The sequence below is a fragment of the Mytilus galloprovincialis genome, chromosome 11 (assembly GCF_965363235.1).
Source record: "Mytilus galloprovincialis chromosome 11, xbMytGall1.hap1.1, whole genome shotgun sequence".
In the NCBI taxonomy this organism is placed as follows: domain Eukaryota; kingdom Metazoa; phylum Mollusca; class Bivalvia; order Mytilida; family Mytilidae; genus Mytilus; species Mytilus galloprovincialis.
In genome coordinates, this window is record NC_134848.1 from 56519576 (window position 1) to 56541748 (window position 22173).

The 22173-nt window shown below is 31.9% G+C and overlaps 1 protein-coding gene across 1 annotated transcript; it reads right to left on the minus strand.

The window, feature by feature from the left end:
* Positions 1-4788: 4788 nt before the first annotated feature.
* LOC143052417 (uncharacterized) lies at positions 4789-9634 on the minus strand. The gene is made up of 6 exons (XM_076225447.1): positions 9085-9634; positions 8322-8399; positions 7820-7879; positions 6906-6971; positions 6023-6091; positions 4789-5320 (listed from the first exon to the last, which is right to left on the minus strand). The coding sequence occupies exons 1-6, from the start codon at positions 9276-9278 to the stop codon at positions 5044-5046; spliced, it is 744 nt and encodes a 247-aa protein (XP_076081562.1). The 5' UTR covers positions 9279-9634; the 3' UTR covers positions 4789-5043.
* Between the last annotated feature and the right edge of the window lie 12539 nt (positions 9635-22173).

The window sequence follows — 22173 nt, forward strand, 5'->3', positions numbered from 1 at the left end:
AGTCTGTTATTATGGTGGAGGAAGCCGAAGTACTCGGAATGAACCACCGGACTTCTCGACGGGAACAAACAACCCGAAGAGATTTGAGAAGATTGATCTCCAGGTTAACCTGGGAACAACTTTGACCTACCGAGGCCCCGAAGAATCCAATCTAGTTTTAAACTCCGGTATGGATACCAGAGATGTGTGTGGGAGGGTGAAAATCGTACTCAGGACCTTCAGTACTGTAGCCATCGGTCTTAACCACTAGACCCCGAACCAACATTTTTTTTAGTTTCAGTTTGAGCGTCAATGAGACAACTCTCAATCCAAGTCACAATGTGTTAAAAAGAAAACAATGATAGGTAAAATTACGGTCTTCAATACGGAGCCTTAGCTCTACCACATCGAACAGAAATGCAATACAGAACCCCATTATAACTGACTAAAGTTAAACAATTCAAAAAGACAAACGACAAAAGAGAAAATGTCAGCTTCCAAATTGTGAACTTTCCATTTCTTTGTAGCAATATTACAGCATCGCCTGCATACGGAGTATATATCTCCCAATCGATACGATATTCCCGGGGTTGTATTTCCTATAATGATTTCCTTGATAGAGGGTTGCTGCTTAAAAGGAAGCAACAAAACCAAGAGTTCCAAATGGTAAAGTTAAAATCATCCCTTCGTAAATTTTACGGATGCTATCACGAGTTGGTTGAACGTAACGGACTTTCCGTTTCACATATGAAATTGGATATGTTACTTATTTCTTAACTACAATCCAGTTCCCTTTTCACGATTGTGACCTACCGAATTAGGCTATTTACCGGGTTCGTAAAACATGATCAACACGACGGGTGCCATATTGGGACTGAGCATATGATCTGCTTACCCTTCCGGAGCACCTAAGTTTACATCCAGTTTTTTTGAGGGGTTGTGTTGTTTCGTCTTTAGTTTTATATGTGTCTTGTGTACTATTGGTTGTCTTTTTTTTTCGGCCATGCCAGCGTTGTCATTTAATTTTCGATCTACGAGTTTGAATGTCCCTCTGGAAACTTTCGCCCCCTCTTTTCTACCTATATCCTGGCGTAAACATTTCATAATAACACTTGCATGACTTTTTTGTATGAATACTATGCCTCAGTGGCATGGAAGAACTAAAGTGATTAAGTACTCGGCTTCCCAACTTCGCTGTTGAAAGAGTTTCTGCAGAGAAAGTTATCGAGCAAAACATACGAAAAACAAAAAGCGAGTTAAATTTCTCTTGTAATTTAACTCTTTCCTTGTAATATAACTCTTTTTTTATTGAAAATATACGGATTTTACGTCATTAAACAAAAGGTGTGAAACTGGAGGCAGATTTTTTTTTTTTAAATACCAAAGAGGCAAAAGTTCAGTGAAGCAAAAGATTAAATAATATTTCCGTAATCTCGGAGTTTCACATCTACAAATTTACAATCTACTGTGTGATATTGAAAAAAATGCTGAAAGTAAGCATTCCATGGCGCTAAAACCTGTAACCATGCGTTACGAGTATACACCCTGGATATAAGTCCAGCAGTCACATTTACATGTAGTCGTCGGCCTTGTCCTTAGAATGGTACATTAAATGATAGACATCATTAACTCATTTTTTTAATTTATTTTTTTTAGTCATGATCACTGTCACTGACAGAAAAAAATATACAACAAGAATGTGTTCATAGTACTCGGATGCCCAACTCGCACTATCATTTTCTATGTTCAGTTGACCATTAATTGGGATTAAAACTTTGATTTCAAAATATATAGATAAGAAAACTATTACCTTTGGGAGCATGTGAACAAAGTTTCAAGGTGGTTGGAATTCAACTTCATCAACTTTATCAAAAACTACCCTGACCAAATACTTAACCTGAAGCGGCCACTATCATTTTTTCATTCAGTGGACCGTAAAATTGGGATTAAATCTCTAATTCGGCATGATGATTAAAAATATCATATCAAAAGAAACATATGTGCAGTTTCAAGTTGATTTGATTTCAACTTCATTAAAAACTACCTTAATTGACGAAAACTTTAACCTGAAGCGGGACAGACGACCAGACGAACGGACACACAGACCAAAAACATAATGCCTCTAGGATTGGCATATAAATAAAGAAAAAAAAAGAATGATCGCTGAAGACATGGTGTTTCTTATGCCAGTTACAATCCCGTTTATTAACATTTAATAAAGGAACATGTTATTACATTACTAGTATATTCTCAAAACACATCCAACTCTTTGCATTTCTTTCCCAAAACCAACTTTCCCCCCTGAAATCGGGTTTTATATCTAATAAAAAAAAATGATAATGAAACATTAGCCTGCGATTTACAATATGTTTGTGCAGCTCTGAGACTACTATAACACATAGTAGTCTCAGTGCAGCTGAACTTTATGTGAATGTATTTTTTAACCCTATAATCACTGTCTTTAGAAACAATGATGAACGAAAATGTTCTACCGTCGTTTGTTCTATGTTTAGAGGAGGACATCACGAGACTCAATTCTATGTTATTTGTACATTTTTATAATTTCAAAGCAGCATGCCAAGACCCCTTCTGCCCTAGCCAGGTGTCCAACACAAATTGAAAGTATTAGTTTTAGCTAAGATATTCCGTTTTTCCTATCAAGTTGGATTGTGAACCTTTTTTTTTACACATATATCATGCACGGTTGAATTATTATTATTTTTTTTTAATATTTTGAAGTTTATAACTTAAAAAATGGAATTTTCAGGAGCGAAATTTCAGTGTCAGAAAAGGGTCAGAATGCAGGATTTTGCACCAATTATCCAAAAAATTCTCGGGGCCTTGAGCGGCCCCGAACCCCTGCCGAGTAACCGCCTCTACGAGGCGGGATGACTCGCTTTGCGACTCATAAAATTTTCTGCCGTACCAATATAAATTTGGGTGCTACGCCTCTGCAGTTTTTATATTTTGAGACACAGCAAAAAGGGAAAGATTAGGCAATAAGCAGTATTATACTGCAATCAGCTATTTTACTATACAGATAAAGCTATACGTATAAACGTTAGCTTTATACGTCAATGACCTCAACTCACTTATAAGCCCCGCCTACTTACAACGTCACGTCACAACCATGACAACGTGTAGTAACAATGGTCAAACTTTTATGAATTTAAACCTGTTATTTCTTCAAATTGGTAATTTATATACCATGTTTATCAAATGTTATTAATTAAATTCATTTTCCCTTTCTAAATTCCTTAAATTGTCAATGCTTACCGCCTAGACTACACTCATAGGGAAATACCCCAAAATAGTACCCCAAGGGGGAAATTCCAAACACTTTTTTTTAATAATATTTGTTTCATATTTTTTTTTTTTTTTTAATTTTTTTATCGATTTCAGTATAAAAACAATATACGTATAGTGTCTTGAAATATGAAATTTATTTGTATTCGGCCCGAAACGGGAAAATGCTCGGTAGAACCTCGCATTTTCCCGTTTCTAAGCCTCATACAAATAAGTTTCATATTTCAAGACACTATACGTATATTGTCTAAATAGTTACAGATGAATTAGCATTGAAGGAGCAAAACAAGTGGCATAACAGTAAAAAATCATAAAAACCTAAGAATATCTAGGTATAGAGTACAATTCCAGTCATAAGCTGTTCAATTTACTGAGATTTAGGTTGCATTTTTGTAAATATTGAGAATGCAATTTCCGTTGGAACTCCTTTTACGGCTAAAGCTGTAACACTTTTACTATGAAGTTTTGAAAAAAATCTAATCGAAGAATTTAAAGTTCATATGCACTTCAATTAATCTCAAAGGTCGAAATACAGCGGTATGCGGCATATTTTCAACGTTTATATGCCTTGAACTTCTCAAATTTTAAACTAACACTAATTTTCTTAGCTACCCCGTATCTCAAATGAAGGGTTACCACAGATTTCAATATAAACAATATGCACATGTATATTTACTGGTAACATTCCCAAGATATGTCTCTGTTAGATGCAACATACAGATCAGAACTGGGAACCAGTATGTAAACACAATTATTTTTTTATGAATATTTTAGATCTCCCCAAAAGAAGTGTGGTTTGAGAAACAGCTGTATTTTCAAAGTGCCACCTTTAATAACCAAACTCCATCAATAACATCAGCCCCTATCATTAAATAATCATCACTGGGTCTCCTGCTGAAGAAAATGTATCTTATATGACATTTATACAAACTATGTTGTATTACATTACCATGATTATTTCGTACCTCATCATTTGCATCTCCTTTAACAGCTAACAGGGTAATACATCTTTGTATACCAGAGTTTTTGTTGTTTCTAGCAAACATTAGAGATGAATATGCAACAGCAACACTGTTAATTTGCCTTAAATTAACTTTTGTCGTATCTTTCACACATACTGATAACAGTATTTCAAGCAGTTGTGGACATCTATTGGTATTCAAATAAACAAGTGAATTCATATTAAATATTTAAGTACAAATGTATTAATAAATATAAGTTCAAAGAATTTCAATAATTAAATAAGTAGTATTCTAAATGGTAATGTATGTACACAAAATAGATTTCAGGTCTAGAAAGATAATGATTCAATCTTCATCCTCAATATTCAGAGATAAACATGATAAAAGAACAATAATTTTTGAAATTATTATTTAAAAAAATAACATTTAAATGGATAATGTCTTACAAAGAAGTATTTATTCTTGCAGATATTTATGTTAAAAATTCTATAACTATCTGTCTGAATAAATCAATTGAAATTTGTTTTGTTTTTCTGCCACATGTGATTTTGAATCATTGATGTTGTATGTATTAGACTGTTGGTATTTTATTTAAAATTTTTATTTCATTTGCTAAAAGGTAAAGATTATGCTTATTGTTGAAGGTAGTTTGTATCTTAGTCAAATTATCTCTACCAATATAGAAGTCTCATTGAAAATCATGCAAAATCTCCATATTTCATATCAGAAATCATTTTGAGAAAATCTGACCTAAAAATGCTTGCAGAAAATTATGATGATCATCATGATGATGATGTTAATAATACCGTGTTTTCATTTCTTCAATAATGCTCATGAAGATGTCTTTTTCGCTAAGATCTGTCTGACTACAAGTCCTTAACATGCTTGGGTAGTCATATGCAGCATTACTCTTTAAATTGAGTAGTTTTAATATTTGTTTTGTTCTATCCTGACATAAAATATTGACGTCTTCATCATCTTCTTCATCCTCTTCTGTGTGCAAGTTACAGGAATATTCATGGTCATTTGAATCACTTGCATTGTGCCCTTTGTGGTTGATATATGAATGGTCACTGTAAAAATAAACATTTAATGGTAGTAAAAGATATTTCATAGACATTGACTTAAGTCTTCAAGATTTGTATGAGAGTTGAGGATATATATGTTGAAAAATAGAAGTACTATTGCATATCAAATTTTCAAGATACTAAGCATTTACAAGTTATGAAAGCATAAACTTTATTCAAACTCATAAATGATCTAGTTTAAGGTTATGTACAGTCTTTGACGTCACGTTTAGCAATGACATTTATAGGCCAAAAATATTCATAAAGTTTCGCTGACTTTTTTTTGTATGTCAAATTTATACATTTTTTCAACTTGTAACTTATCTTATTTTTTAAATGTATTAGAACCAGAATAACAGTACTGTAGTTGAAGAGTTGACACTGTCAATTTTGATTTGACGGCAGCAAATATTGGTCGCCAATAAAACTGCATTTGTGACCGTCAAATCTACAATTAACGGTGACAACTCTTTAATAACAGTATCGTTATTCCTTATTTACAAATGCTTATCTGCTTTTTTCAATTGATTGTACTTGCAAAAATTGTCTTTTGATTAAACAATAGAAATTACATGCCCACTCCTATTGGTGGTCAGACTGGACAAGCTGGAATTTTGCCCACCCAGTGCCAATTCCCACTGTGGAAGAGTGGACAAAGCAAAATCAACCTGAGCTATAGTGTGACTTAAACATATAGATGATATATACTCTGTAAAAGATCTTTTTACTCCTGATGATAGTATGCAATCCTCCTCTGGAATAAATGTGTCATTTATACTGAAAAAAGTTATATAAAACTGTTGATATGAATGTAACCACATGTGCATACTCATAATTCATTGTAATTTCACATTATGTAAAAAAGTACAAAATGATAGGTGATATTTTTTTTCTTCAGATTCCCATAAATGATAAATATTCCATTTTTCCTACAATTATTCTTTGTGCCTGGGACTTTTTTGCAAGTTGGTTGCTTTTCAGACTACATTTTAAACAATCAACTATAATTATTACCGGTATATTCATGTTCATATTCATATATACATTGGTGTTTCAATAACTTTGTTATTTATGTATGTCACAGGATATGGATCTATTGCTTCTAAATGATTTTTTTAATTGGGGGAAGCTATCTCATTGACATGTAGACCATATTTTTTTGTCATGTGCATAATGTACTGTGTACTGTAACACCTCTGTCCCTGGTTACATTTTCAACCCAACCACATTCTGTTTGAATTTTCCTGTCCCAAGCCAAGATCCTGTAATTTAAATAAGGCTGTTTGTTGCTGTGCTCCATAATTGTTTTTCATCTATTTTTTGCACTTTGATTAGGCCATAAGTTTTGTCAATTGAATTGTTTACATTTGTGATTACTTTGTCTTTTTTTAGCTGACTAAGCCATAACAGTTTTTATCATTGTTAAAGACTTGACAGTGACCTATAGCTGTGATTTCTTTTGTGTCAATCTGTCTCTTGTGGAAAGTTGTCTCATACATGTCATATTGGCAATAATACCACATCTTCTTTTAATATAATATGAAATGTGTTGACATCACTTATTCTAAAGTTCCTACAGATAATTACTTACTCTGATTTGTCTATACTGCCAGCATCCCCTGCTGGACCAACTGTATGTGATAGACCAGGTTCTAGACTTCAAACAAATATATTTGTATTACTTTTTGAACAAATTCTCTGTTTATTTGTTTTGAGCAGTCCATAACCCTTCCCATACATTGTATTTTGTATAGATATTGTTGTGAGCGGCACAGTACATTCTATTGAAAACTACTCTATCACATCATAGTACAAAATAAATATGGAATTTATCAAAATTTTCAAGCACTTGACTAGATACATATATTTGTACAGCCAAATTAATCAAATGTACATTGTATTATGCAAATGCCATTATTAAAAATTATTCCAAGTTTAAACTATAGCCTGTTATAAGGCCAAAGAAAAATATATGTGTGGTTCCGGTAACCCTACCGTCCCTACTTTTTTGGCTTGAAAATAGCCTACCCTAAAGATTTTATTGTCATTTTTCATTAAGCACTGTTAAAGTCAGAATGTTGCTCACATACATGCCATAGACTCAATGTAAAAAAAAAACCATAAAATAAAAAAAAAATCCCTAACTACATTTTTTGTACCTACCCTAACTTTTTTTCAGATGTAACTGGAACCACACATACTTTTTCATTTGGCCTAAGTAGATTTTTGTAAGTAGAGCCATCTTAACCATAGCATATGTAATTATATATACATTATACAGCTTTCATTATATATGCCTTAGAATTAAACATGACAAAAAATGCAAAGGTGCATTCATTATTCCAAAAGGTTTAATTAAATAAATATCCTATAATGTTTTAACTTTTAAAATTTTGAAAAATTTAAATAAAAAATCTCTTATACCTGTACTATGTTTATAAAAATGAATAATTAGCATTTAATGAATCACACAGTATAAATATATAATAAAGGTAAGTTACTTACTCAATGGAACCAAAGTGACCATTCCTTAAACAATCAATTATCTGTGGATCAGGTGAAATTCTAAAATCAGAATTAGAACTATGCAATTTATATGACATGAACATGATGAAAGCACATAAGTATATACCAATATTTACCAGTTTACAATTGAATAATTATATAGTCCAACTGTATATATTGTTACATTGAGTGCTACCCAACATAATATTATCTTTAATATTCTACTGAGATCAATAAAGGTCTTATTTTATGTCTTATATTAAATAGCAGCTAAATAATCAAAAAGATTTCAATCATGTCACTTAGTGTATCATTGGCAATGGAGACCAATTATCTAATATCAAACAAAGGTCAAAAGTACAAAAAGTGCAATAAATGTTTGTTAATATTCATAATATTTATTTTAGTATTTTCAAGTTTTTTTTTTGTGTAGTGGTAGCTGAATTGTTGACATGAACCCTTCCCCACATTTCATGTGTATTCATCAACTATCTACACATACCCTGTTTCAGTAACCAATTGATTGACATGTTGTTCCTGAAACACAGCATGATCACTAAATGTATCAATTCTCTCAGTTCTACAAGAAAATCAACAGATAAAGTACATGTAATTCATATGATAAATATTTTTTGTATCTTTCAATTTTAACTGGAAGGAGAAATTAACATCAATAAGTTACACAATCTTTTCATAGAGAAGTGAAGAAACAATGAAATCTTTAAAAAAAAATTGTATTCTTGTTTAAATAGCTAGGAATGCCTAAATCGCTAACCTATATAATTTACTTAAACCTCCACTCAATTTTGGTCAGGAAAATAAGAAGTTCTGTTTGTCAAACATGCAAAATTGCAATGTTACAAAGAATGTGATTATAAGAATATCAGTTACACCAAGTTGAAGAATAATTAATAATTATCTCAAGCTATGTTGTGTTCAATATTAAATAGAGATATCATAGCTACTGATAAATAACAGTCTTAAACTTTAGTGGCTAGTTCCTTGGTCAAACATGGTCCACTGCATGCACTATACATGTATATATATTTTTTACACCTTTTATTTTGCTTTTTTGATAAAAATTAAAAACTAATTTTGGGGGCTATTCATATGGACTTCTTTTAACTTCAGAGGTCCAGATCATTATTATTTAATAAGACATGGTCATGGATTACAAATTCATGAAAGACATTTATGTATAATATATCTAGTGTACATGTATACGGAAATGTTCATTATGTAGACAATTTAAGCACTTGAGTTACCTGTATATGTTCTCACTCCACTCTTTCAATTTCTTTAACGTACAATAGCAGGAGTTACACAATGTTTGTTTTTTGGTAGTTGGAATGTAAACTGATACAAAATTCTTTGTAAATTTGTCGAAAAAAGAAAAAAGGTCAGATTTCAAGGAATGAAATCTCCACGAATTTGTGGTATAACAAGCATTGCAAGACATATCAAATTATTTAAATTGAAGAAGAAATCCATAAAAAAAGTGAAATATGTATAAAAAAACATCGATACAGAAATAAAAATAATCCCTTTGCAGACTACTTTGTTTACATAATTTGACAGGAAATACAATCTATAACAGAAGTGCGACAATCAGCTTTTATTTGATAAATATAAATTTTTTAAATAAATTTCATTAAAACTTTTGTTATTCTTTTAAAATTGAAGATTGATTGATAAATTTTGATAAAAAAAAGTCATCATAGGCATTTAATTTTTGTTTAGAGATTGAGAAGAAAAAGTACGCAAAAAAAGGTATGGCAGAGGTCATATTGAGTGTAGTGTTACGTAGTATTGAACGGAACGGATATGTGATCTCTGCGCCGGAGATTGTAGGAATAGATCATCCGTACATGTATGCAACAATCTCTTGATGAGGGAAATAAGTTTCCCAACACCACAAAGTTATATACATTTGTTAAATCGTATCAAAATGGTCAATTATGTATAAAAATATGCAGCAGAAGTTCATTTCACCAAACAGCTGATTACAACCTTTATCGGTTTTTAAATTGAAGAGCATCACTTTTGGTATGTCTAAACACCAAAAAGTCGAAAACAAACTGCTGTTTCCTGACAGTTTACTGCATTAGAACATTTACATATCAACAGATACCAGAGATGTTATAATAATTTTCTGCTGTATTCATGGTCACCTTTTAGAATATATATCAATTGTTATATTGTAGGCTGTTTTTGTTGAGAAATGAATACCCATATTTCCCTATATAAGCAGTCAAATTTACTGAAAAATCAAATTCATTTTTTTATACATAATAACCCAATATGACTTTTAAAAATGTCATTTCCCAACAAAACAAGGTGGATACAATACAAAAACACATTTATCTCAAAAAGGTTGTTGAACAAAATTTCCAAGTTCTGCCTGGTTTTCTCTGGCATTGCCTCTTAACAAATATAGGGTTTAGAATGAGGTGTAAGTTAGCTATACACCTCGGAATACGGCGTGTCGGATAAGAAACCCCTCCGGCCCCCGGGATTACTTATCCAGATGTAGGATTTAATAATGTCCCCAATAAAACAGTGTCCACCGGACATTATGTCCTAGTAAATACGATCCGTGGACAATATTTACTTATTTAAATATGTCCTGGACACATTTTTCTATGACAAAATGTCCTTAAGTATGAAAAAGTGTCTACCAACGTGGACATAATTAAATATTATACTTCTGTGATAAGATGTCCACCTGGAATTTTTTTCACAGGACATTTTTTGGTATGATTAAAGTATTAAATAACATCCATTGCTAAGTTATATTACTGAATGTATTTTAATCTATTATACTTGCTAACTTTTAATACATTAATTGTGTTAGGCCGTGTTCACACCAAACGCCGTGTACAGTAAACAGGTTTACATTTGGTTTAATGTAATGTACACTAGTTTCACATTAAATTTGTTCATATCTAATGATCTATACACCTTGTTTAGCTACCAGTACATAAGATTTGTTCACACTTGTAAACTACATACAGTGTAGTATATATCACTTTAATGTTCATTACGTAGAACCGAATTTCAAACAACTTTTCTAGCAGGTAGGGAACGACCACTTTACCTTAAAAAAAACTTGTTAAGGGGGATGGATTGATAAAAAAAAATCAAGTCATACAGACGGTTAGAATGAACAAATATTCTGAATCCAAAGTTTCCCTTATACATTATAGTGTTACATATTGAATTGGTACCATCGAAAAAAAACAACTAAATGTGAACTTTCGCGCGAGAAAAAATTCTGACTCAGAAACCCCCCCCCCCCCCCTTTTTTTGGTAGTTAAGTTGTCTTTTTTAGGAAAGTCATTTTGGATGATTTGCAGTAGAGTAAAGATGTCTCGATTACGTATTAAAAACGTAGGCTGCATCAGCGTGCTTGCAGACGAATAAAAAGAATTGCAATGTTAAGGATCACTACATTTCTACCTTTTCTGTTTGTTTCAAATGGGATTTTCCCCCCATAGAGTATTTGGAAAAGGGAGGGGGAAATGTGTTTTTTACGACCGCAAAAATTGAAAATTTGTTGGTCGTATATTGGTATCACGTTGGCGTCGTCGTCGTCGTCCGTCGTCGTCGTCGTCTGAAGACATTTGGTTTTCGCACTCTTACTTTAGTAAAAGTAAATAGAAATCTATGAAATTTAAACACAAGGTTTATGACCATATAAGAAAGGTTGGGATTGATTTTGAATGTTTTGGTCCCAACAGTTTAGGAATTAGGGGCCACACAGGGCCCAAATAAGCATTTTTCTTGGTTTTCGCACAATTACTTTAGTATAAGTAAATAGAAATCTATGAAATTTTAACATAAGGTCTATGACCACAAAAGGAAGGTTGGGATTGATTTTGGGAGTTTCAGACCTAACAGTTTAGGAATTAGGGGCAAAAAACAGGTCCTAAATAAGCATTTATCTTGGTTTTTGCACAATAACTTTAGTATTAGTTTAAAGAAATCTATGAAATTTTAACACAAGGTTTATGACCACAAAAGGAAGGTTTGGATTGATTTTGGAAGTTTTGGTCCCAACGAATTAGGGGTCAATAGGGTCCAAAATTAATAAATTAAAAAAATCTTTACCATTCAGTGATTACAAGCACTTTTTTTTTAACATTTTAATATTTTATGATGTATTTAAATGAGTAGTTATTGTTGCAAACTCCATTAGAAATTTGAATTGAGATCAGTTTTGGAATAAGAAAAAGGGGGATGTGAGAAAAAAAATTGGGGGGGGGGGGGGGGTGCAATTTTTCTCATTTAAGATTCATAAATAAAAAGAAAATTTCTTCAAACATTTTTTTGAGAGGATTAATATTCAACAGCATAGTGAATTGCTCAAAGGTAAAAACAAAATTTAAGTTCATTAGACCACATTCATTCTGTGTCAGAAACCTATGCTGTGTCAACTATTTAATCACAATTCAAATTTAGAGCTGAATCCAGCTTGAATGTTGTGTCCATACTTGCCCCACCTGTTCAGGGTTCAACCTCTGCGGAGCATCTGGCTTATTTGTAATTTTATTTTTAACGGGTCTGTGATACTACACAAAAAAACAATAAACCTCACCCTTTTTCAGTAATGCATTGACGAGTGAATCGGTGTTTGAGTAAAGACCAGTGGCAAATGTAGCAAATTTACAGGGACTAAACTTAACGCTCGCCCAGTCGCCCATGGCGACCAGATTTTCGGCTGGGCGAATATATTTAGTCATCCTGATCGCCCAGCTGGCGACTGTAAAAAAATTGAAGTAAATCCCATTTGTACCCTTTCCCCCGCGATATTAACGAAGACTGTTCCCAAAAGGAAACCTGTTTTGTCTTTTCAAAGCGATATAGTAATATAGAATATTTCCAAAAACCAGTAGGTTCTTTCTAATAACCTAAACCCAGTCGAACAGCTATGTTTTCAATCCTTAGTGACGATATGTCATATACCTCCTTCAATCAGCATGTTTTCTTAACTCTGCTAAATTTCCTACGATTATTTCATTATTGAATAGTGTTTTCTTCTAAACTGTTCAATAAGCATCGCGAAAGGGATGTTTTCTAATTGTCCTCGGAGTCATTACAAGCCTGTGTTAGACGGTAACTTGTCCCTGAATCGATATTTACAAAAAAATACTTAATGTAAAAACGAAACGCAAAGTTTGATATCCAATCTTCAATTTAAACTTATTGCAAAATATATTTTGATAAACACTATTAGAGGATGGCTTGGATTGAGATAGTATTTATTAAAAATAAAAACAACCATATTGTCAGGTCAACAGGAAGTTGAAAAAAATTGAAGGGAGACAATTTTGGCAGGAAATAACCTAAAATAAATATTGTCAAATCTTATAATACATTTCTGGTGGCAATAATTTAAATATTATAAGCTTTATTAAAAAGACTGTTTTGTTTCATACCATGAACATACATTTAAAGAAGAATCAAAGAAATTTGTATTTGAACATAAACAAGACTGTACTTCCTGTTTTACTTCTTGTATTTATGATCCTCCTTACATGGGGGCACTTATAAAATGCTTTCAATTTGAACAATTATGGAGAAAAAAGTAACAGTTCTAAGCTTCTGCAATATATGCAATGTATTGTTGCATCAAAATAATATAATCCTCTCTGCTTTCACCTGTTTTATTTATAAAACTCCTTACTTAGGAGCACTAGCACCCTTCTGCCCTGAGATTCAAGCTGGAACACTGTTAGTAAGTATATAACAAGTTATTTTCAGTTTTATTTTCATTTAGTCTTTTTGTATAATGATTGGTTGGGCTCCTAAAATTTCAACTGGGCCCCTGAAAAAAATATCTTAGGGGCCCAGCTGGCCCCTAGACAAAAACAGTTAAGTTTAGTCCCTGAATTTACCTGACCATATCTGGACATAGGTATTTAGTCTGATCTTAACACGTATTTGTGATTTGTTTAAAACCGGTTTTGATAAAAATAAACGAAGAAATGTCGAAATGTTTAGGACTTAATTAAATCCGTATTTCGGTAAGATGGTGCAAGCATACGATTTTTATTGCGTCTTACACTTTGAGAAGCGAATAATCTTTTACTACTTTATTCAAATATTGTGTAAAAACGTTAATTTTGAGCTATGAAAGTCAAGTGGTTCGAGCATTTTTCTGAGGAAGTTTTAAAAAATTGCAAAGAAATATTTTTACAGTGGGTTAGCTTTCATTAGTCTTCACTATCTATAAATTAACAACTTTTGGTTATATTTATAATTTAGAATCATCATTGAAGGTGGAGCACGATTGCACAGATAATTAATTATATTGATGTGTCATTTGTATGCAAGAGTGACATTTCGTTGTATTATGTGCTAATTCGAAAAAAATATGCGAGTATTGTATCCCCTTAACAGGTTCATATTTTTATATTTAAATTTAGGTTTCTGATATAATTTTGAATAATTACAAAATGTATCAATTCAATATATTTCAGTTTTTGTTATTGGTGTATCAAAACATTGATGTACGAATATAATTTAATAAATTTGAAACGTTTAAAATGATTACATACCAATATAAAGAACCGTTCATCATTTTTGAAAAAGAATATGAATGAAATCGAATTATTTATCTTTCCTTGATGATAGATTGATTGGGAAATGAACCAAAGTTATTTAATGGTAATCACAGAGAGGGACTAGCAAGCAATTTTTAATTGTAGCTTGAATGAAGAAGTCCATATAGAAAATGAGCAGAACATTTTAAATATACTGTGTATTAACTGTTGTGGTCTAAAATCAAGAATCAATTATCCCGAATTTAGTGATCTAATTTACAAAAATGACATTGCTTGCTTTGTAGAACCTAAAACTGATGATTTGGATGACATTCGGCTTAAAGGGTATAAATTTATTTTGAAAAATAGGAAAAAAGTAAGTAGAATAAAGTCCGGGGGTATAGCTCTGTGTTTTAAAGAGAACCTTCATGAAAATATTGAGGTTATAAAAACTTATTGCAAATTTGTTTTGTGGTGTAAAATATCAAAAATTATATGTTCTAACCAAGATGTTATACTAGGTATTATCTATATACCACCGGAATACACATCATACTCTTCGTCAAGTGCTTTCGATGAAATTGAAAACGAATATTTAGATCTCTCAAGGAAAGAGGTAGGGCCAATTTGTCCTGATTTTTTTTCACAGCAGGGCCAATTTCAAAAAGTGCCGATAGAATAAAATTTACTATAAAAACCCAAAAATAAAATGCTTTTTGATCAATATCTCGATTTACATATATTATGATATGTGTGATCAATAGTTAATTTAACCCTCAAAAAGGATGAAAGTCCAATATGCGAAATTTCTGGTGTTTTTAGGTGGGAAAAACAGGGAATCCCCCGATAAGGACACTTCAAACCAAAACAAAGTGATGTTTTTAGTTATCGTTGTTATTTACAGAATTTTTCCCCTCGAAATTGAAATTGGTTTGGTATGTCCTTAATACCTAAAAAACAACTTTTTAATAAAAAAAAGTGGAACATCATGAATTTGTACCTATATAAGTGCTTAATAACAATTACAAAACGTGTAGTCTCCGTGGCTCCATCGGTAGAGTGTCGCGCTGTCAAGAATATTTTTTTTTCAACAAGGGTTCAAATCTCACGCAGATTGTTTGTCTTTTTTGTGTTGAAATATTAAATTGTGATGTTCTTTCATATATTTTTCAGATGTTTGTATAATTTAAAGAGTCATTCTGGTTAATTTAGACTATAAATCATTTTATTAAAGAAAAAAAATATAATGTGTTGCTTATTGTGTGCGTTCCTATTACTATATATACTCTTGACTTACTTCCTATTCCTGTGTTTACATTTATTATGACTATACAAGGAGCAATTTTCGTTAAACTGAAGTAGGTGCTACCGTACATAAATCAGAGAATTGATTGCATACCAATGAAGCCTAAATGTTGTGTGTGTAATATACACATAACGAAAAAAGGCCATAGCAGAAAAATTTCACAACAACAAAAACAATATTTCGAAAACTTAAACAAGAACGTTATTGAAAATGCTATCACTTGTAACAAATGCAGACAGCAATTTTATCGGCATTTCGCCCAATGTGAAGATACACATACTGACATTGACACTACCGTCCCTGCACCGGTACCTCAGTCAACAGAAAACACACTAACACCACAGAACGAATCAATAACACTTCCGATCGTTACAGTAGGCAAAACTTCAAGAAAATGTTGTGTCTGTGTTACAACAAAGGGTCCATTTGTGGCAATGCCAGAAAAGACCAGATTACATGTGTTTGTAACACAAGGTATTCTAGTACCAACTGGTGTAAGATGTTGTCCAGGTCATCTAGACGGTAAAACCCTAAAAACAGGGACAGAGATAGATGTATCCAGACTGAGAAAAACAACATCTGAGTTAAATGCGTCCGATATTATTTGGTTGCTTGACAGATTACGCGGTATGGTATCTTATGCTAAGAAAAAGATATTAGACTTTGATGATCCAAATTCTCTTACGGATGAAGATATTGTGAGCCTGACCGGAATCACCAAGGAGCAATTTGAATTTTTGGTTTCCAGTGTTTCTAAATTGAAAAAGTCTGCAAACAGATCTCCGAGAACAGCAATAGCAATACTGTTAGTCAAGTTAAAAACTTGACTTTCTCACACGTGAGTTTTTTTCTATTGTCGTTTTTTTCTTATGAAGGGTTCATAAGCCCGCACTTGTTGTTGGGCTTGTGTAATAGTAAGTAAACAGTTTTTTTCAGATAAAAGCAAAAGGCTATAATGTCGGAAGTAAATATAAACAAGAAGTGAGACAACTATCCTTCCAAGTTGCAATGTATAATATCTTTTTTGTTTCATTTTAAACACTAAGATGCAGGTATGGCCTAAGTTTTCTCGTTTGAATTGTTTGACATTGTCTTATCGGGGCCTTTAATAGCTGACTATGCGGTATTGGCTTTGCTCATTGTTGAAGGCCGTACGGTGACCTATAGTTCTTAATGTTTGTGTCATTTTGGTCTTTTGTGGATAGTTGTCTCATTGGCAATCATACCACATCTTCTTTTTTTTTTGAGTTCATGTAAACGATCATGTACGGTTTATACTTTTTTTGTTACCGACCACATTCAAGCACTCTATAATTAATGTTCATAGATGTTTTCAGACATAATATCTTATACGCCAGCGCACTTGCGCATTTGTTTCATTTTAAACACTCCGTACACGTAACTACAGTTAAACCAACTTAATATTATATTTCTTATAAATATTATGAAATACGTCCATAAAACAGAGTGCATATTTTTCATATATCTGGCAACTCTTTTTGGAATTGGAAGCAAACGTAAAGTTTCGAAAATAGTACAACAAGCAAAATCTGCACTGTCTGAAGATTTCGTTCCTTCGTAAATTGGTTTTCATCACATCAGCAGAGACGAAATTATCGAAAACCATACTACTAATTTCGCTACTCAACTTTTTGGTAACTTTTTATCAGACTCTGTCATCACAATTATGGATGGGACATATATTTATATACAGAAAAGCAATAAATTCAAATTCCAGCGTCGATGCTTTTCTATGCATAAGCATAGACCTTTACTTAAACCGATGGTTGTTACGTCCACAGATGGATATATATTAAGTATATTGGGGCCGTACTTAGCTGATGGCAAAACAATGATGGTAGCATTGTGCAGCATATGATGCGTTCAAATGATGAAAATATGATGAAATGGTTTAAGAAAGATGATATTCTGATTCTAGATAGAGGATTTAGAGATGCATTAGAGTTTTTACATGCATGTGGGTTTCAAACCGAATCGCCTGCGTTTCTTGCTAAATCTGCTAAGCAGTTTTCGACAGAAGATGCTAACTTGTCAAGACTTGTTACTAAAATAAGATGGACGGTTGAATCAGTCAACGCGCGCATTAAAACATGGAAGTATTTCGATAAAGTTGTCCCAAATATTGATATCTTGAACCTTAAAGAATACTTGAGAATAGTAGGCGCTATATGCAATAAATTCAAACCACCTTTAATCACATCCGTTGAAGAACACTGTGACATAGCTAGAAGTATGTTAGAAAAGTCTAAACAACCAAATCTATTACAAGAAAGAGTTCTGAAAGACAAGGCACTGGGTAAACGATCACGAGAGTGGGTTCCGTTACACGATTGTAAACATTATGACAACTTCCCCAAACTGACAGTAGATTATTTACGATCTCTTACATTTGGCGTTTACCAATTATACCAGGCTCCTAACTATGCCGACCAGCATCTTGACAATGACGGTGATATCGATATCTTTTTGCATACCGTGTCGTCGTATATAGTTCAAGCCAAAATACAATCTAGACACACTAGCTGTAAACAATACTGTTTTTGGCTTGAATTCAATGAAGATAATGATACTTATCCAGTTAATGGTTGGTTTTGTGAGTGTAAGGCGGGTGCCCGAACTGTGGGCTGTTGTGCCCATGTAGCTACGATATTGTGGTACATGGGACATGCCAGACATACAGATTATAAAACAAAGACAAACAGATATTCCAATGCATTCAAAGATCCCAGTGTAGACATTGAAACAGAGACCGATCTTGAATCAGATTAGCTGTTTTATAGCATATAATAAGATCATTAAATGTGTTTGGTATTAATATTTAACCATGGCTTTTTATTGTTTTGTTAGTTTTTAGTTAAACAAACCTCAAAAATCATGTAAGCTACAAATCACATTACAACATTAACACGCTAACTAAGGATATATATTTTTTTTATATCCGTTATTTGATAAATCATATTTTAATGCTCCTCAGGGGCGTAAACAAACAAAATCAATATAGGATTTGATAAACCAAAACAATCGATAGTCTTGGCCTTGTTAATTGTAGGAATACCTGTTTCAGGTATGAAAATAGATGATGAAATGTATTTTCATGTACTATAATTAGTATCTATCGGGCTATTTAAAAGTTGATTTGCCTTATTAATCAAATGAAAAAATCCCACTATCATCGGTGACCTATCTTTTTTAATATAATTTCCATATATGCTGTACTTAATCTAAATTATTGTAAAATTTTAGCGATTTCTGTAATAAATTTCTTTATTTTATTTCGATATTACCTTTATTTCTCCTATTACTTAAAAATGGCCCTGGATCTTTGAAAAAAGTACTTTTTATCGGTGACTTTAACGCGCGAACAGCAGAAGACAGAGATTTTATTTATGTTAATGAAAATGATATATGTACTTATGATGAGGGTGTGACTGTAAACATGGTGTGTGAATTAGACGAAAAAAACTTTTGGCACTAAAAAAAACGTTTCTAAAGCTACTATTATAACAAAATCTCAACGAGGCACGCAACAAAAAACCTTGGTTTGATTTAGATTGCTCAAAGGCAATTTCGGAAATTTAAACGCAGAAAAAATCTGTCTACACATTACTGCCACCTCGCAAAAGCAAGCGAAAAGCAATATAAAAAAGTAATGAATAAGGCGCAAAAGAAATACAGGAAAGAATTCAGAAATAAAATGAATTCACTGAAAAATAAAGATACGAAAGAATACTGGAAAATTTTGAATAACCGTGATGGCACAGTACAACCAAATGTAGATTTTGAAAATTTGCTTACATTTTCTAAAGAACTAAATACAGCCAAAGACAATATAAACGATATAAAAGACACTTCTCAAGCTCATTGCGATTTCGATAATAACATCAATGAAAGCCTTAATGTGCCGATAACTGAAGATGAAATTTTAAAGTGCGTAAAAAAGCTGAAAAACAACAAAGTCTGTTCAGATGATAAAATTATCAACAAATACATTAAATCTTCGCTTGGTCAGTATATAGAACTTTATGTCAAATTGTTCAATCTTATCTTTGAATCGGGGACAATTCCTGAATCATGGGTAATTGGGACCATTAAACCATTTTACAAAAATAAAGGTGATAAATACAACCCTAAAAATTATCGCCCGATTACAAGTGTTAGCTGTTTCGGAAAACTATTTACTTCAATCTTAAATGCAAGACTAATAAAATTTTTCGGAAGAAACATTGTTGATTAAGGAAAATCAATTTGGTTTTCGTGAAGGTTATTCGACAACTGATTGCATGTTCGTTTTGCATTCATTTTTTGAAATTCTAAGAAATAAGAAAAAGAAGCCCTTTTGTGCATTTGTTGATTTTGAGAAAGCATTTGACACTGTTCGACAGGACGCTCTGTGGTATAAAATGCTTTTAAGGAGGCTCGAGGGTATAAAAATTTCAGGAAAAAATCAAACATTTGTTTTTCATTACAAATTTTATTTATTTCCTTTTGTAGTTGTTACTTTATCATATGGTACAAAAATCATTCAAAACAATCAATTCGTGTTGTCCCCTGATGACTTTTAAAATGTATACATCATTGAAAAAGTTCCAAATTATCTCCATTTGGTGGAAACATGCCATTTTTTGGCTCTAAAATTGAAATATCTTTTTCAAATCATCGGTGACCTATCTTTTTTAATATAATTTCCATATATGCTGTACTTAATCTAAATTATTGTAAAATGTTAGCGATTTCTGTAATAAATTTCTTTATTTTATTTCGATATTACCTTTATTTCTCCTATTACTTCAACAGAGAAAAAAACACCTTTACCAAAATGTATGCTTCTTTCGAAGGCAGATTGTGAGCGCAAATGAATGGTGACCCCACTTTTTTATTCTATTTTTCTATTAACTATAAGATAAAGTTCATTTATAGAAAAATATAGAGAAATCCTATATAAATGATTTAGACCCGCGAACCCATTTAAGTAATATAAGTGGCAAAATGTACAACATTATCTTTAATATGTATCAAAATATCATGAATGAATGAATTTTATTTCTCATAAACTTCAAATTACATAGTTACAGAGAATATATAAACAATTACATTAAATATTGAAGCACATGTGAACAATACAAACATAAACATTAAATTACAAACTAACCAGGAGGAGTGACCCTCACATTTATAATTTTTATAAATCTACAAAGCTTTTCAAAAACAATATAATTATTAGAGCTCATCAATTGTTGATATTTATAAATATTTGGACGAATAGTACAATAGTATGGTAACAACCTCTTTCATTCTTGATTTAGAGCATTACATGACATAACATAATGATATTCATCACCTACTTCTCTTGATTCGCAAAGATGTCACAACCTATCATTTCTTGATATGTTATTCCATCTTCCCGTCTCGATAGGTAATCTGTGACTTCCACATCTAAACTTACACAACATAAATTGATTATATATTGACAATTTGGAAAAATAGCATTCTAATTTAATATCAGTTTTAAAAATTCTATAACATAAGCATTTAAGAGTAGTGTTAATTTCGCTTAGGCAGTTCTGCAAAAACTGGTCTTTAAGTTTCAACTCAATACTTTTAATTACCCATTTGTCTAACATTTGGTTCAACCAGATATTTGACATTCCACAGGTACCAAAAACATTTTTTACAAATGATATCCATTTACAGTTAAGACCATAGTTATGAAAATTAATATACAATAGTTTATATAAAAGACATGAAATTTTACTTTCTTTACCACATAGTAATCTATATAAGAAACTAACCATACGAACTTTGGCATTAACAATTACAGTATATCTACCTAATTCCGCATAAACAATACAGCTAGGTGTACTCTGTTTTAAATGTAGAACAAGCTTACAAAATTTTAAATATACACGTTCTATCAAATCAAAATTTTCAAATCCCCAAATTTCCGAACCATAAAGAAGAATAGGTAAAACTATTTTATCGAACATGTCTAACTGAAATTCTATAGTAAAACTGTTTTGTCTACACTTTTTTAAAATACCATACATTGCTTTTGTAGCTCGTTCACAAATATATTTTCGGGTCTTTAAAAAAGAACCACTTCTAGCAAAAAATATACCGAGGTATTTATACTCAGTTACAATTTCTAATTCTCTATTCTGTATAACAAATCTAATATTTTTGGGTTGTCTCCCTTTGGAGAATAAAAGAACTTTTGTCTTGTTAACATTTATTTTAAGTTGCCATTTTTCACAATAATCATCAAATTCATTTAACATATTTTGTAAATCTTCACTACTCTCGGAAAACATCACAGTGTCATCCGCATATAATAACATAAATATTTTTAAAAAATACTGTTAACTCGTGTTCGAGGTCATCACTAATAGAATTTACACCAAGTACATCTTTGCCTTCAACAAAATGCTGTAAATCATTTAAAAATATTGCAAACAGAGCAGGGGAAAGATTTTCTCCCTGTCTTA

Coding starts and splice junctions, on each gene's coding strand:
- LOC143052417 (XM_076225447.1), bottom strand. CDS start 9,278: ATGTCTTGCAATGCTTGTTATACCACAAATTCGTGGAGATTTCATTCC. Junction 6,972..7,819: donor GGTCACTTTGGTTCCATTGA/GTAAGTAACTTA, acceptor ATTTGTTTGAAG/TCTAGAACCTGGTCTATCAC. Junction 6,092..6,905: donor GGCAGTATAGACAAATCAGA/GTAAGTAATTAT, acceptor AACTTTTTTCAG/TATAAATGACACATTTATTC.